Below are 15,190 nucleotides of genomic sequence, written 5' to 3'. Positions count from 1 at the left end.
GCTTCAGGAAATTATTATATAATAAGGAAATGTTGAAGGACAGATCTGAGATATGTCAGCTGCTTTGCCATCCATCCAGGATTGATTCTTCCATTCTTTCTCTTTTTCCTGTTTCCTATCACACCCTACTGCTATGATACACCTAAGACTATCTGGAGCTACCTTTGGCATTTTTGTGTTTACTTCCACATAGATTACAGAATCATTCAAATTAGAATTGAATTAAAACAGATAACAGTCACTGTTGGTATGCCACCTTCCCCTAAAATTAACATGAAAACCCTAAAGAGATTATAACTTGTTATTAATTGCTTCCCTGACCAGACTTTTAGCTTCTTGTGGGTAGAGATAATATCTTGTTCGTCTTTTTATTGCCTTTAAATCTATCATATTATTTTCCTATTGAAACTCCTAGTAGACTTCAGTTAAATTAGTTGAACAGAATATTCAGAAAATAATTTTATATTTTATCTATTAAAGGATGTACAAAAAAAGTCTTTTGAAGAGAAATATGAAACCTTCATGGAGATTTGCCAAAATTTTCAACCAGTTTTCCGTTACTTCTGCATGGAAAAATTCTTGGATCCAGCTGTTTGGTTTGAGAAACGATTGGCTTATACTCGGAGTGTTGCTACTTCTTCTATTGGTAATCTTCTTACACATTTTAGTAGATTCAGCACTTCCTACATTCTGAGTTACAGGGGGATGGTGGTGGTGATGGTGTTTGTTAATCAAACCATCTTCATCATTAGATCATTGTGTTTCTTGTTCATCCTGATTCTTAGCTTCTAAATGTAGCTCTTCTTAGCTTTGGCAGGAGAGAATTTCTTTTTTCCAGGTAGGGAAATAAAGACGTTATTTTTCTTCATTGCTTAATAGTGAATATGGCTTATTTTCTTTCCCCTCAATGTATTATTTTCTGGGATTTTCTTTGGAAAATAATAAAACTCGTGATAATTCCATTTAAGTTATTTCCTTTAATTATTATTGTTCTTGCATACAGCCTGTATAATACCATGATATTAACACCCAAAGGTTGATTCTGTTTAATAGAATTTTGGTTTTGGAATAGAAATAATGATATATATTTAAATATTCTGTGTACAATATATATTTTGACTTTTTTGATTTCTGAGAGATTGGAATAGTTAGATAGGGCAATTAACAAAATCTTAGAGTATGAGAACTAATAGGAATATCAGTGATCTATTGTTTTTTAATTAAAGACCACTCTTTTCATCACTTAGGTACAATACACCAGGAAGGCAGGACATGTATATTTTGACAGTTTTCTAGGTAATAATGAAACTCTTTTTTTCTACAATGAGAAGCATTAATCTGATTCAACTAATTTAGTTTACAAACGAGAAAGTAGGCCCAGTTAATGACAGAGCAACCCATGCACCCCAGGCATCCTAACACCCTGTCCACTATTTTTTCTGTAACACCTCATAGTGTGTTTCATTAGGTTAAAAGCATTTTAAAGTATGTTATCATCTGTGTTAAAAACAGAAATGTAGTTTTTCCTGGATATATACCTTATGAAATGAATTATTGACTAATTTGTGTTAAATATAATTCATCAAGCAGAAGAAAGTTTCACTGAAGAATGAAGAATTTACCCATAGGCACCTCAATTTAAAAGTATACTCAAGAAATATTTGAGTGTATATAGTGTCTGCTTTGGCCCTGGTAAATAATGGGTCTCAATTTTAACCACACTCAATTTTGAAGTATTAATATTTTAATATATGTGCTTATTAGTAAATGGAAAACTTTTTTAGCAAATCATCTAGGATTTGTAAAATGCAGTATAAATGAAAATAGCTGGCAAGATTTGACTTAAACTGAAAATGGCCAGTTATGTGCATAATTTACTTCAAGTAGGCAAAAAAGCCTAAGCTACTTAAAAATTATATAGAGTCAGTGGCGTTAGTTGAAATTATGGCTAATTGTGTTATAGAAATGATGATATCAGTAATTTCAGATTGTTTTTTTCCTAGTGGGTTACATACTTGGACTTGGTGATAGACATGTACAGAATATCTTGATAAATGAGCAGTCAGCAGAACTTGTACATATAGATTTAGGTAAGTAACAAAAGATATGTTTCTTTGTTCAGTAAATATTTGGTCACCAAGAAATGTTGTTTGCCTGCTAGGATATTGCAAGTATGAGAGAGAGAGAGATCAAAACAATAAATATTGTTTTAAAAAAAGCATAAACACAGCGATGCTGGAGGGAGTAGCTAATTCTGCCTTGGATAATGAGTGACATTTAAGCCAGGTCTCAAAGAAAGAAAGGATAATCTAGAGAGAGGATAGAGCAGATATGAAGGGAGGAATAATGAAGTTGTAGCATGTTTTAGGAATGGTGAGACATTAAATGTGGCTGGAGTGAAGTTTGCATGTAGTTGAGTAGCTTGAGGTATAGATTGGTACTAGATTATAAAAAGCCAGGCCAAGAAGTTTCAACTTTAATCTGTTAAACAATGGGAAGTAAATGAAGATACATTTAATCAGGACATAATCTTATTTGATTATTGGAAAGATAATTTGGGGAACAGTATCTGTGCAGTAGGAAAACAAATTAGGAGATGTTATAATAGTTTAGACGAGATAATGAAATGATTTGGACTAAAGTTGTATGAAACAGGAGTTGGATTTGGGGGACATTTTTGTAGTAAATTTGCACCAGTGATATTAGATATGGAAATAGTGGGAGAGGGAACTCCAAGATAACTGAAGTTTCTAGCTAAGAAAAACAGCAGATTTTGTAGAGAATAAGAAACTGATGAGTTTAGTTTTGTACGTTGTTTTGAGGTATTATTGGGATTTCCAGGGGAAGTAGACAGTTTAATATATAGGAAAGCAAAGATGTTGAGCATAGTAAGAGATGTAGAACTTTTCAGCAAATAGATTTTAGTTGAAGTCATTGGACTAGAGGAGGTTCTAATCTTGTACATCATCCTTGATGAAGAGAACTAAGGATGGAATTGTAAGGAATCTCAGCATTAAAAAGGCTGAGTCTTGGGAATTGCCTGGTGGTCCAGTGGTTAGGACTCGGCACTTTCACTGCCGAGGACCCAGGTTCAATCCCTGGTTGGGGAACTAAGTTCCCACAAGCTGCACAGCGAGGCCAAAAAAAAGGCTGAGTCAGAAAAGAAAAAAAAAATGAGGAATAACCAACAAGTCATAGAAACTAGAGGTAGGGATATCTTGGAAGACAAGAGAGGATAAATTTTCATGGAGGAAGAAGTGCTGTGCTCAGTAGTATCTGATACAGAAAGGTCAAATAAGATGAATGCTGAAAATAGACCTTTGAATTTAACAATTAATCAATCTTAGTAAACTTTGGATAGAATGGAGGAAGTAAGATTGTGAAAAAACAAGGATTAAATGGAAATTAAGGATGTGTAGGCTAAGAATATGGAACTGTTCTTCAAGAAATTTAGAAGTAAGGGAAGAATGAAGAGAAATTTGCTGCAGAGATGGGAGACACACATTTGGTCCCCTCCCCCCACTTCTTTTGGTTTTGAGGTTTTTTGTTCTTGTTCATTTGCTTTCTTAAGATGGGAGATACTTACAGGAGAGAGACAAAGATAATTGAAATAGCAAGGGAAATCATGAAGTATGTGAGGGTATAGAGTTGGCGTGACACTGGAAGCGTGTTAGCTTTTCCTCCAAGAGAAGAAAGGATGAGTGCTAATAGGAAGGTCTTCAGCTAGAGGGGAAAGAATTTGAGGGAAATGATATTTGCTATTCTCTTTTCTCTGAGAACTGGAAAGCATGTTTATTTGCTAAGAATTGGAGGTATGGTAATTGGCCTTAAAAGAACAATAAAATTTTTAAAGTGGGTACCATGGAAATGAGACCAAGGGCTGACTAGAAAGGCATAAATAAAAAAGACATGCCAAGCATTTTAAGGGGCATTTTAGGGTGATAATCCTAAATCTGTAGTGTCATCATACAATTTCTTCCAGCACCCTCAGCATCCCTGGAATTTAAGTTCTAGTTTGAAATGGTAAGTGTGGAGGAGCAAGGGGCCAAGAAGATTTGAGTTACTAGTGAGAGTAATCAACTTTGCAGGCTATACCCCTGAGCTGAGTAGGGAAGGAAGAGAGACTAATCGACTAGAAATTTCAGTGAGTTTGAAGATTATTTAACGCGAATAAAGGGTAGAAGGAGAAGAGGTTTTAATTAAAGTGTAGAATTTAAGATTTCTTAGAAAGTACAGTTTTAGGAGATTATAAGTTCTATAGTGTAAGTTTTTGCTAAGTGGTTTGCTAAGAGAGAGTAAATTGAATTTCATTAGAACAGAGAAGATCAGGAATATTATATGGTTTTCCCCAGAATGAATTCCAGAGTTAGGACAGAGGGGAAGATCATGAGCTAGGTCCACACCAACATTCAGTGAATCTGATAGAAATTCTTAGATGTTGGGGTATAATAAATATGAGGATGAGTGGAGTTGTTAGAGCCAGAATGTGGGAACTCAATAGAGGGGTGAAATTTTGCATGAGAACAAAAGGGCAGTGCAACGGAAGCTGCAAAGTAGAGATAGGAGTATGCCAACCGATGTCCAGGCCATGCTGAACACATCTATAAATGAGAAAGGTAAATTGGTATAACCAGTTTGGAATACTGTTTGGCATTATCTGTTAAAGCTGGGAATTGTGACCCAGCAATTCCACTGCAGTAAAAATGCACGCATGTGTATAAGAATGTTCATAGTAGTACTATTCATAATAGCCCCCAAATTAGAAACAGCCCCAACCCCCATCACAAATAGAATGGATGAACAGTCTACAGCCATACCACCCTGAACGCACCTGATCTTGTTTGATCTTGGAAGCTAAGCACTGTCGGGCCTGGTTAGTACTTGGTTGGGAGAATGGATGAATCAATTTTATTGTATTCATAAAATGAAGTACTGTATAACAATGAGATTGAATGAACTATAGCCACACTCAACATAGAAGACACAAATACAATGTTAAGTGAAAGAATCTAGATACAAAAGAATATATACTGTATAATTCCACTTATGTAAAATATAAAACTGATAAAATTAATCTATAGTGTTGGAAGTCAGGATAGTGGTAAGCCTTTGAAGAGAGGTGTTCCGTGATTCATAGGGAGATGAGGCGGGGCTTCTGGAATGCTGGTTACATGGGTTTGTTCATTTTATAAGATCTCAATTAGCCACACACTTGAATGACTTTGATGATTTGTACACTTTTCTGTGTATCTCTTTGATTATCTTTTGCTGCATAAGAAACCACCCCAAATTTAGTAGCTTAAAACTACTATTACTATCTTTTATAGTCAATGCGTTGACTGGTCTCAGCTGGAAAATTCTCACTTATGATCTTTCACACAGCTGTAGTCAGTACCTGGGGCTGAATTTACCTTAGGATTCAACTGGGCCAGTGTCCAAGATGGCTTCTTACACATTTGATGCTTCATTGCTCCTCCATGTGGCCTCTCTGTCTAGCAAAGTAACCTGAACTTCTTACAAAGCATCTCAGGGCTCCAAGAGGAAGGAAGTAGAAGTTAAGGGTTAGTTTGCAACTGGCACAGTGTCACTTCTGCTATATTCTCTTAGTCGTAGTAGTGTCATACAACCAATCCAGATTCTTCCCTCTCTTTCTGGGACTCCAATAACAATACATTAGACTGTCTCACTGTATCACTTATGCTGTTTGCGTCCTTCTCTATATTTTTCAAACCTTGTTTTTCCTTCAACTCACCCATGGTGTCAGTGGAAACCATGCAGGGAGCCTGGACTTCCCATGTCACCAATCTGTAGCAAGGAGCCCCCTTTCCTCTTGGATGTCAGAGGAGGCCAAGTGGGGAACCTGGTCTTCTACCACAACTTAGCAGTAAATAAGGTGGTTACTCCCAAAGCCAGCAAAAATAGAAGTATAGATAAGATCCAGAGTCTCATAATGTAATATCTAAAAAGGGCAAAATTTTAATTGAAAATCATTTGTCAGGAAAATTGCAGTTTGAATGAAAGACAATAGATGTCAGCACTGAGGTGACAAAGATGTTAGAATTATCTGACAAAGATTTTAAAGCAGCCATCATAAAAATACTTCAAGGAGCAATTACAAACATGTTTGAAACAAATGAAAAGGTGCTAAGTCTCAGCACGGAAATAGTTTCAACATAGAAATAGGAGATATAAAAGAGAACCAGGTGAAAATTTTATTTTCCATTTTTTGGATGATTCTCTAGAGAACTATGTTGAGTGAAAAAAGCTAATGCTCAAAGGTTACATACTGTTTGACTCCATTGATATAACATAGTTGAAATTACAAAATTATAAAAATGGAAAACAGATTAGTTATTACTGGAAGAACGGGGTAGGGGTAGGCCTTGGGAGTAAGTAGGTGTGGCTAATATAGCATGAGGGATCCTTGTGTTGATGGAAATATTCTATATCTTGATTGTATCAGTGTCAACATCCTGGTTGTTATAATGTACTGTAGTTTTGCAAGATGTCACCATTGGGGAAAAGTGGATAAAAGATATATATATATATATACATATATATATATATATATATATATATATATACACACACACACACACACACACACACACACACACATATATCTTCTGCATTTTAAATTCTACCCTTCACTACCTCATTTTTAAAAGTTACCCTTTAATATAGAATTCTCTAATTACATCAATAAATAATTTTTTTAACTTGATTTTTTAAAATTGGAGGTGGATCTCCTGGAGAATGCTGGAGATGAAGAAGTCAGGCAGAGCAGAAATAGAATAAATGACTGTGTGTTTTAGTACTGATTGAATATTGGTGACAGATTATTTAGTGCCTCTGCAAAGTTCACATACCAGTTGAGAGGAAAGTAAATTAGCTATGGGACCTCCTAACCTCACTGTATTTTTTACTTCAGGAGTTGCTTTTGAACAGGGTAAAATCCTTCCTACTCCTGAAACAGTTCCCTTTAGACTCACCAGAGATATTGTGGATGGGATGGGCATTACTGGTGTAGAAGGTGTCTTCAGAAGGTAAGTCAAATAGGGTAAGGTAAGGCAGATGATTTTTGGTGTTGAAATTATTTGGATTATTGATTTCTATAGATTATAGAGTTCACCCTTACTAGAATTATTATACATTCCAGTGCTTTACCAATACTAAGGAAAAGACCTTGGGTAAAAGCAGTAATAATTTCCCCTTCCTTCAGACCACCTGGGACCTCACCCAATATGACACACTTACTGCCTCTGGAAGCAGCCCACCTTTACTTTTCACACCTCTGTCCTCGCTAACTCTTTGTTTACTGATCAGAACTTCTCTTGTGTGCTCATTCTTGGGTATATAAATTATCCTAAAGGAGCTTATGATCTGGTACCAATTCCTGCTAAAAGAACTTTGCAGTTCCCTGTAGTTTTCCCAGCATAGGTCTACATACTCAACTTCCTTTCTTTTTTAAGTCTACATACTCAACTTTTAGCAGGGCAGATTCTAGTCAAAGTAAACTGTAATTACCATAATAATCAACTGAAAGAAATGTTTCATAGTAGTATTGTGTTATTCTTATAAATGCTAAGCTCATATTCACATATATATTTATATTCATTTCAGAAACATCTACAGAAAACCCACTCTGCCAAATACTATGCTCTTTGAGATATTAATTTGGGAATTATTAACAGCAATAGTCTCAGCATATTAAACATGAGTATATAGGAGGTAAAGATATGTTGAAAATGTTGGTGTATAATAAAATTCATATTTATAATGTGTTTGTAGATGCTGTGAGAAAACCATGGAGGTTATGAGAAACTCTCAGGAAACCCTGTTAACCATTGTAGAGGTAAAGTATATTATAAGGAAATCTTTCTCTGCCTGATAGACTGTGTATCTTGTTAGGAAGGCACTGATTGGAGGATCACTGCTTTATTTTAACGAGGTGGGATGATGCTGGGCAGCAGGAGAGTAAACAGTAGCTTAGAAATGCCTTCAGCCCCCTCAAGTTTCTTGGAATGTTACAGCACCCTAAGTAACCTCTAGTCTTTAATACATACATCAGCACTTTGACATCTTAGGTACCTTGTATGGTATTATTTTCAGAATGGTTTCCTTTGGAGTTTGAAGAGAAATCAATAAGTTGTACCTCGTTTTCCCATGCCCAGGTTCAGAACCATGTAGTGAGACAGATGGAGATCAAAGTGTCAGCATTGTTACTATAGGAACATGACTGAGCAGTGAGGGCCAGACTGGCTTGCTGCTGGTGCCACCTCAGTGCCTCTTTGCTGTCTTAACCTGGGGACAGCCCACCAAGTGGGGTTTGGGCCTACAGGGTATAAACACTCCATCAGGATCACTGCCTCATGTTGATCAGGGCAGAAAGGGAAGGAAGGAAGTCCAGCAAATTTCCAGTGCTTATGACGTTAATTCTACCCAAGTGAGAATTGGGTACCTGAGGCAATCATTCTCTATCCTAGTAAAGGGTATGTGGGGCAAGAGATCAGGAGAGTGTCCTCCACAGGGAAGCTTGGAAGTAGAGTTGAAGCATGCCTCCCTTACATTCTTTCAGCTTTTTGTTCCTTTAACTGGTGGTGCTGGACCTGGCTGCACTTCACTATCACCTGTATTGCTTTTAAACAACATGGATGTTGACCAAATTTGAACTAAACTTCTAGGGATGAGGCAAGAACATTTGTATTTTTTAAAAACTTCATTGGCATTAACCATTAAGCCTGTGATCAACAAGGGTGGAACTATATCCCAAGGAGGGTGAAATTTATAGTCTGTTAGGGTGGTCCTGTGTCTACTGCCTTTATGAACCAAAGTCCTCTTTATAGCCCCTTTAGACTGCTGGTGGCGATATGGATTTTTGGTACAAAGAGAGTTAAAATGGGTCCCAATAGTGTGTTGATAACGTTATCTCTAAGGCTGTGCTGTTCCCAAGGCTGGAAAAGCTTTCCCTTTATCCCATATTATGTTCATACATACTGTCATTTGTTTGCCATTGGTGCTGCAGCAAGAATAAATGATAACATGGATGCCTCAGTAATGCAGAAATCAAGGTCTAAAATCAAATTATCTTGCTTTTTTGCATTTAAGACCAAAAAATCCAAACTTTTCAAATTAATTTAAGATCCAAAGAAGTTTAATGTATTCCCCAGTATTTTATTCTGTTCAGTCTCAGTCAAAAGGATTTTTGTGTCTGGGTAGATGTGGGGGTTCCTTCAGTACCGATGTCCTGAGTTAACACTTGCTAGAAGAGGGTAGTTCCTTCAAGGCTTCAGAAGTTTTATTAGCTGAATGCCAAATTGCTCGTGAGCCTCATTCTTTAAAGAGTGGTAGGAGATAAAGTTAGAGGGGTAATAGTGGGCAGATTATTTAGGGGTTTCTACCTTAGTGTGAGGATTTTAGACTTTACTGAGTAAGATGGAAACTGTTGGGGAGCTTCAGGCCACTGCATCTCCACCTGCAATAATGGTGTCACTTATAAGCTTTATAAGCTTTTTGTGTTTTACACTGATCTGCCTAATCTTCCCTCTGTAAATCTGTCTGAATTTCCTGAAATAATTTAGTGTGGTTGTCCCAACCTTCCCAGCTGACCTCACTATGGACTTTGTGCCTTCAGCTTTAGCAGGGTACTTCTCAGGAGTTTTGCTGGATCCCAATCCTCTGGAATGTTACTTCAGTCTCCACTTTTGTAGTCATTACGTTTGCTCTGTTAGATTTCATTGAGCCACAGTCACTGTTTCTGATATAATAACAATTAAAACTTCTCGCTTCCTAACCCTCTTTAAGAACACTGTGACTTGGCTGCATTTCCCTTTCCTTCTCAGTATATTTGTCTCTCCTGGCCTTCAAGATCTCATTTTCTTTTTCATAATAGACCATCCTATCTTCTAAGATTTTATCCATTCTACTAAGGTAATCTTTCCTTTTAACTCAATGGTTCTTAGCCAAGTGCAGTTTTGCTCTCTAGAGGACAGTTGGCAATGTCTGGAGACATTTTTGATTGTCATAATTGGGGCTGGGGGAGATGTGAAGGTACTATTGACATCTAGTGGGTAGAGGCAAGAGATGCCACAAAACATCCTATACACACAGCCTTCACACCAAAGAAATATCCAGCTAAAAAATGTCAGTAGTGCCACGATTGAGAAACCCTGCCTTAACTTAATCTGTATTCCTTTCTTGTTTTTGTTCAACCAGTTCTGTTCTGATAATAAAGCTAAAGTATATTTTTTAATTACTCCAGTTCCTCCTTGATTTCAGAATTTGTAAATATGATTCCTAACCCAAGCCCTTGGGTTTGAAATAATTCAATTGTGTTGTTTCTCTGTTTCAACCAAAGAAGACCATATAGTCTGTTTATAATAGAGGTCCCAATTTCTTTTCATTCGTTGGTTAATACAATATATGTCCCTTTTGAGGGTGAAACTGGTTTGGATCCCTGAAGTCTAAACCTATGTCAGTGCCCAATTTGAAGTCACATAGAAACCCTTAAATTTATGGACAAACCACATATATTCAGAGTCAGTACCTCTGTATTTTTTAATAGTCTGAGGATGCTCAGAACAGCATAAACAGATGACCAGTTTTTGGTACTGCTGATCTAGTATTTGTCCTGGAATTAAACATGTAATGCTAAGGGCATTTTATAGTATCAGACTGCAGACCTACCTAGAAACACAAAAAAGGCAGCAGCAAGAAAGTATTCCAACTTTGTAATGCTGGAATATCCTGCAAAATCAGGCATTCCTGGAATTGAGTCTTCACTTATTATTAAGACCCGTATGGTAAGCATTTGCTGAGGCCTATTTAAAAAAATTATGTGCTTATAAACACCAGGGGCAGTTAGCTGTTCTGAATTGCCGAGGTCAAAAATCCCTGTGACCTCACTTACTAAAATTTAGACTTAGAATCACTTTCTCTGGCCATGCCAGTTATTCTAGTATTCAAATTCTACTCCATATGTAGATTTCAAGCTGCCAACCATAGCACTAGACCTTGGGTTTTGAGTTTTCAATAAATTATACCTTTTTTTTCTCCACCCAAATTTGGAACTAATTGAGTGGAAAAGAAAGAGCCTTAAGAATAAGATAGAGATCAAAATGTCAGGTTTATTACTGATACAACTGTTAGAGAATATGGCTTAGGAGTAGGGTCCAAATAGGCTTGCTACTGCTGTCCAGCTCCCACAATCTAATCTATCCCTTGGTACTCACCTGAGGGAGAGTTGGGGCCTGCAGTTCTCTGCTTTGGCAAATGTTCTTACCCAAGAACTGATCAAGAGGAGAGGGAGAAGGAAAGAGTAACTAGTGCTTATCTGCTTTTAATTGATTACTTTCACCCAATCAGGAAACATGGGTCAAAGGATGTCACAGCCCCCAAAATGGAGAAAGAATGGATGCAGATGGGAGAAAAATCCCAGAGCATCATGTTAGTATAGTTTCCTCCACAAGGAAACATGAAGCACATGTGATAAGTTTGCCCCTCCATCCCAGTCAACTACCATGTGACTGGCCTGTATTATTTTTATAAGACTGGTTCTACTGTTTCTAAATACATCATCAAAATACACATTGTTCTTCTAATACGTATGTCCTCTCTATCTAGGTCCTCCTGTATGATCCTCTCTTTGACTGGACAATGAATCCTTTGAAAGCTCTATATTTACAGCAGAGGCCAGAGGATGAAAGTGAGCTCCACTCCACTCCAAATGCAGATGACCAGGAATGCAAACGAAAACTCAGGTGAGCAGTATTTGGGGAAGGATCTGTTGTCAATTGTTCAGATTCTCCTATTCCCAAGGCCCTTTAAACTGTTCCACCTCATTAACCTTTGTGTTTTTGTCATTAGTGATATTGACCACAGTTTCAACAAAGTAGCTGAACGTGTCTTGATGAGACTGCAAGAGAAACTAAAAGGAGTGGAGGAAGGAACCGTGCTTAGTGTTGGTGGACAGGTGAATTTGCTCATACAACAGGCCATGGACCCCAAAAATCTCAGCCGACTTTTCCCAGGCTGGAAAGCTTGGGTGTGATATTAAGCATGTGATTGCCTTTGAATTCAGCCTTTAGAAATTGTATTTTGGCCTTCATGTTTAACCCACCCACATACTTCAAATAGGTATTAATATTGAACTAAGTAAACTACTGTGTTTTTTATAAAACGTTTAATGCTTGCTTCATTTACCTAAAGATGCTTTGATAATCTCAAGGAACAGTTTTCTCACACTTTAGAAATAAACAGTCAATCATGCTCTACTTCTAAGGTAAATGTTTATTTTTTCTTCTCAAGTGCATACTTGTATCATTTTCAGTAGAATCACTGACTTTTGCTTTAGCTGAAAATGCAAGCAGCAGGAGTATAGCAGCAGCACTGGCAGATTTTTCTTTAGTAGGAGTTAGAACAAATAAATATACTGCTAGTTTTGATATAGCTTTTAATTAAAACTTGTTTTCCAGATGTTATATATGAATGATAAAATATTAATCTATAAAAGGAAGAAAATAACTTTAAAATTGTAACCAACTATATACCATGGTAAATATGTTTGGATTTTCAGTAGTAAGATCACTCAGTGTTACTGAGTAATGAAAGTGTTATGATATGGAGAACAAATTTCACAGACACAGTATGGTTACTATTTTTTAGAAATGTGTATTAGACCTTCTCATTCTATTCTCTTTATCTTTTAAGCCCTCTGTGTTTCCAGTACTATATCTTTCTATGATGCCTTCATATCTGTCTTCTAGTTCATGAATTCTCTTGTCTCTATGTAATCTCCTTTTTAAACTATTCATTGGGTTTCTCCTTTCAAAAGTTGTTTTCCATTTCTAGGTATGTATCATTCTTAAGATTTGCCTATTATTTGTTTCATGATGTCTAGTTGGTTTTTTTTTTTAACTTTAAGTTTCTGTTGTTTGTATCTGTTGGTTTTTCTAATTGGTGGGCTGTTTATCCATGTATTTTGTGATTTTAGAAGGTGAGCTTATTTTCAGCAGGACCTTCTCATGGGAATCTTGAGTGACCTGGGTTAAGAATAATTCCTCCCAGAAAAGTTTTATGTCTGGGTATGTCATAGTTCCAGGGCTATCACTGACAGAGGACCACTCTTTCTTTAATTTCTTGGCTTCAGGGTTTCCTGACCTGAAGAGTACTATAAATTTACTGAGAGAAGACTCCCAGGCCAAGACAGACATTCTTCCACATTATCTCCCTGTGCTAGTCAGCAGAATGTTTTACTGATGACTCCCCTTTCACTGAGAGTGTAAGCCTGAATGTGTCTCAACCTTATGGACATGAGGGGAGGTGCATTTAATTACTACCCACTGCCTTTTTAAAGTCCTCTTATAAATATTATAGCTGAAATTCATAGGTTAATGAGATTGGCAAGTTTGCCAGGACAGCTAGAATATCAGCTCACACATTTACCTCTCTGGTTTTTAGTTTCCTTCTGAAACTGGAAATTTTTGGCCATAAGGATTTCCCCTTTCTTACAACTTCTGCTATGTGTTTAAAAAATATTTCTTACACCTTACCTAGCAGTTCTGTGTGTATTGTTGGAAGGAAAGGGTTTAGGTATCAAGTTTGATACATAGCTAGAAATGGAACTCTTCTGTCCCCATAGTGTCATTAGATAAACAAATAAAACTACTGATTTGTCTATTGGTGAATATAATCCTTCCTCCATCCTTAGGAAACTGTTCATCTCAGCTGCAGAGATTAAGAAATGGCTGATTGAACCTTGATGAATGAATAGGATGAATGAGTAGGAAACCTATTTTTATTACCAAAGTGAATTAACGGAATGTAGTAAACTTAGAATGTCTTTATTTAAGAAAGCCTTGAAATCTTCATGGGTGGAATAAGAAATTATCAACTAGATGATAGTATAGGTAAGTGAATTTGTAGCTAATTCTTGCTAGTTGATGTATGTTATTCAGAGAGCTTTCATTAACATCATTAATCTACTCTTCAGCGTTGAATGGTGTGCTGTAAAGCTCCTGTCCTATTCAGATATTCTTATTAATGGCTTTGAAAAGCTTACCAGATTTTCAGATAACAATTAGGAGGAATAGCTAATTCACAGGCGATAGAAATAAGATTCTAAAGATTATGACAAGCTGGAACAGTGTCTGGAAATGATTAAGATAGAAATTTACTGGGAACAAATGAGGAATGGTTAGGTTTTTTAAATATTTATGATAAAATATTTGTTGTATGCTGAGTACCTGACATACATTATATGCAGTGTCTTTTGCAAGATTAATGATGTTATTCCAGTTTACAGCTGGGGAAAGTGAAATTTGGAAAAATAAAATAACTTGTACAAGGGCAAAATATAATAAGTTGAAGGTACAAGTTTAATATGGACAATCTCTAACTTGGAAATCTTTCAAGTGAAAAGAATCTAGGCTTCACCAGGCAGTTGCTCATAAGGTCAGTGGAAACCAAGGAGAGAAGCTACTAGAAAAGCAGATAAATTACAGACTGTTTGAACAGTTGTGTTCAGATTAAGGGAGATACTATTCATTCCACTTCTCTGTGCTGATCATACCACCCCATAGTATCTTCCAAATTAGTAGGTAAATAAATCCATGGTCATGATAGTATATACTTAAAATATATGCACTTAGAAATGCTAAAAATTTAAATATGACCTAAAGCAAATAAAAGCAGAGGAAAACCTTTGATCTTCTTAAAAATTAAAGTAGTCTAGTGTTTAAATATGTAGAAAGCTAGTGTACTGGCTTGAAATATGGAGATATGTGCCACTTCAAATATTTTGGTTGTACCTTAATGAAATTATATATTTCATGTAGATTTTCTTTTAGTACTATTGAATGTATTTCTTTATTACACTGTTACCTGTTTTAAAATAAATCTTAAAGAAAATGTATGCTAAGACTCATTCATTTTATTCAAATATTTGAATGTTCTGTGCACCAAGCATGGTGCTGGGTATACAGCAATTTACAATGGAGTGTAAACTGAGAAGCCTGCTACACAGGACCAGACCAGTATGGTGCATCTCACTCTAAATAATCTAGTAGTTTTTCTTGATTACCCTGTGACAAAAAGCCAAATGAATGTTCTTTTTGGGGGGGGCCTAGAGAGTGATCTGGTCGACACTTCTAGAATCTAGAAAATATATACTGGAAATGACAAAGATCCTAAT

The 15,190-nt window shown here is 36.4% G+C and overlaps 1 protein-coding gene across 3 annotated transcripts in view; it reads left to right on the top strand.

The window, feature by feature from the left end:
* Positions 1–14,911, top strand: part of ATM (ATM serine/threonine kinase) — a 140,601-nt gene extending 125,690 nt beyond the window's left edge. For all 3 annotated transcript variants that reach the window (XM_081239953.1, XM_081239952.1, XM_081239951.1), the window contains exons 59-64: positions 481–646; positions 2,004–2,090; positions 6,932–7,046; positions 7,792–7,855; positions 11,623–11,759; positions 11,866–14,911. In XM_081239953.1, coding sequence (XP_081096079.1) covers positions 481–646; positions 2,004–2,090; positions 6,932–7,046; positions 7,792–7,855; positions 11,623–11,759; positions 11,866–12,049 — 753 coding nt within the window. In that variant the 3' untranslated portion in view covers positions 12,050–14,911. The remainder of the gene's footprint in view (positions 1–480; positions 647–2,003; positions 2,091–6,931; positions 7,047–7,791; positions 7,856–11,622; positions 11,760–11,865) is intronic.
* Positions 14,912–15,190: the final 279 nt, after the last annotated feature.

This window comes from Mesoplodon bidens, assembly GCF_964165515.1.
Source record: "Mesoplodon bidens genome assembly, chromosome: 7".
In the NCBI taxonomy this organism is placed as follows: Eukaryota; Metazoa; Chordata; class Mammalia; order Artiodactyla; family Ziphiidae; genus Mesoplodon; species Mesoplodon bidens.
The sequence above is the reverse complement of the archived record's forward strand: the minus strand, read 5'-3'. Positions and strand labels throughout refer to the sequence as shown.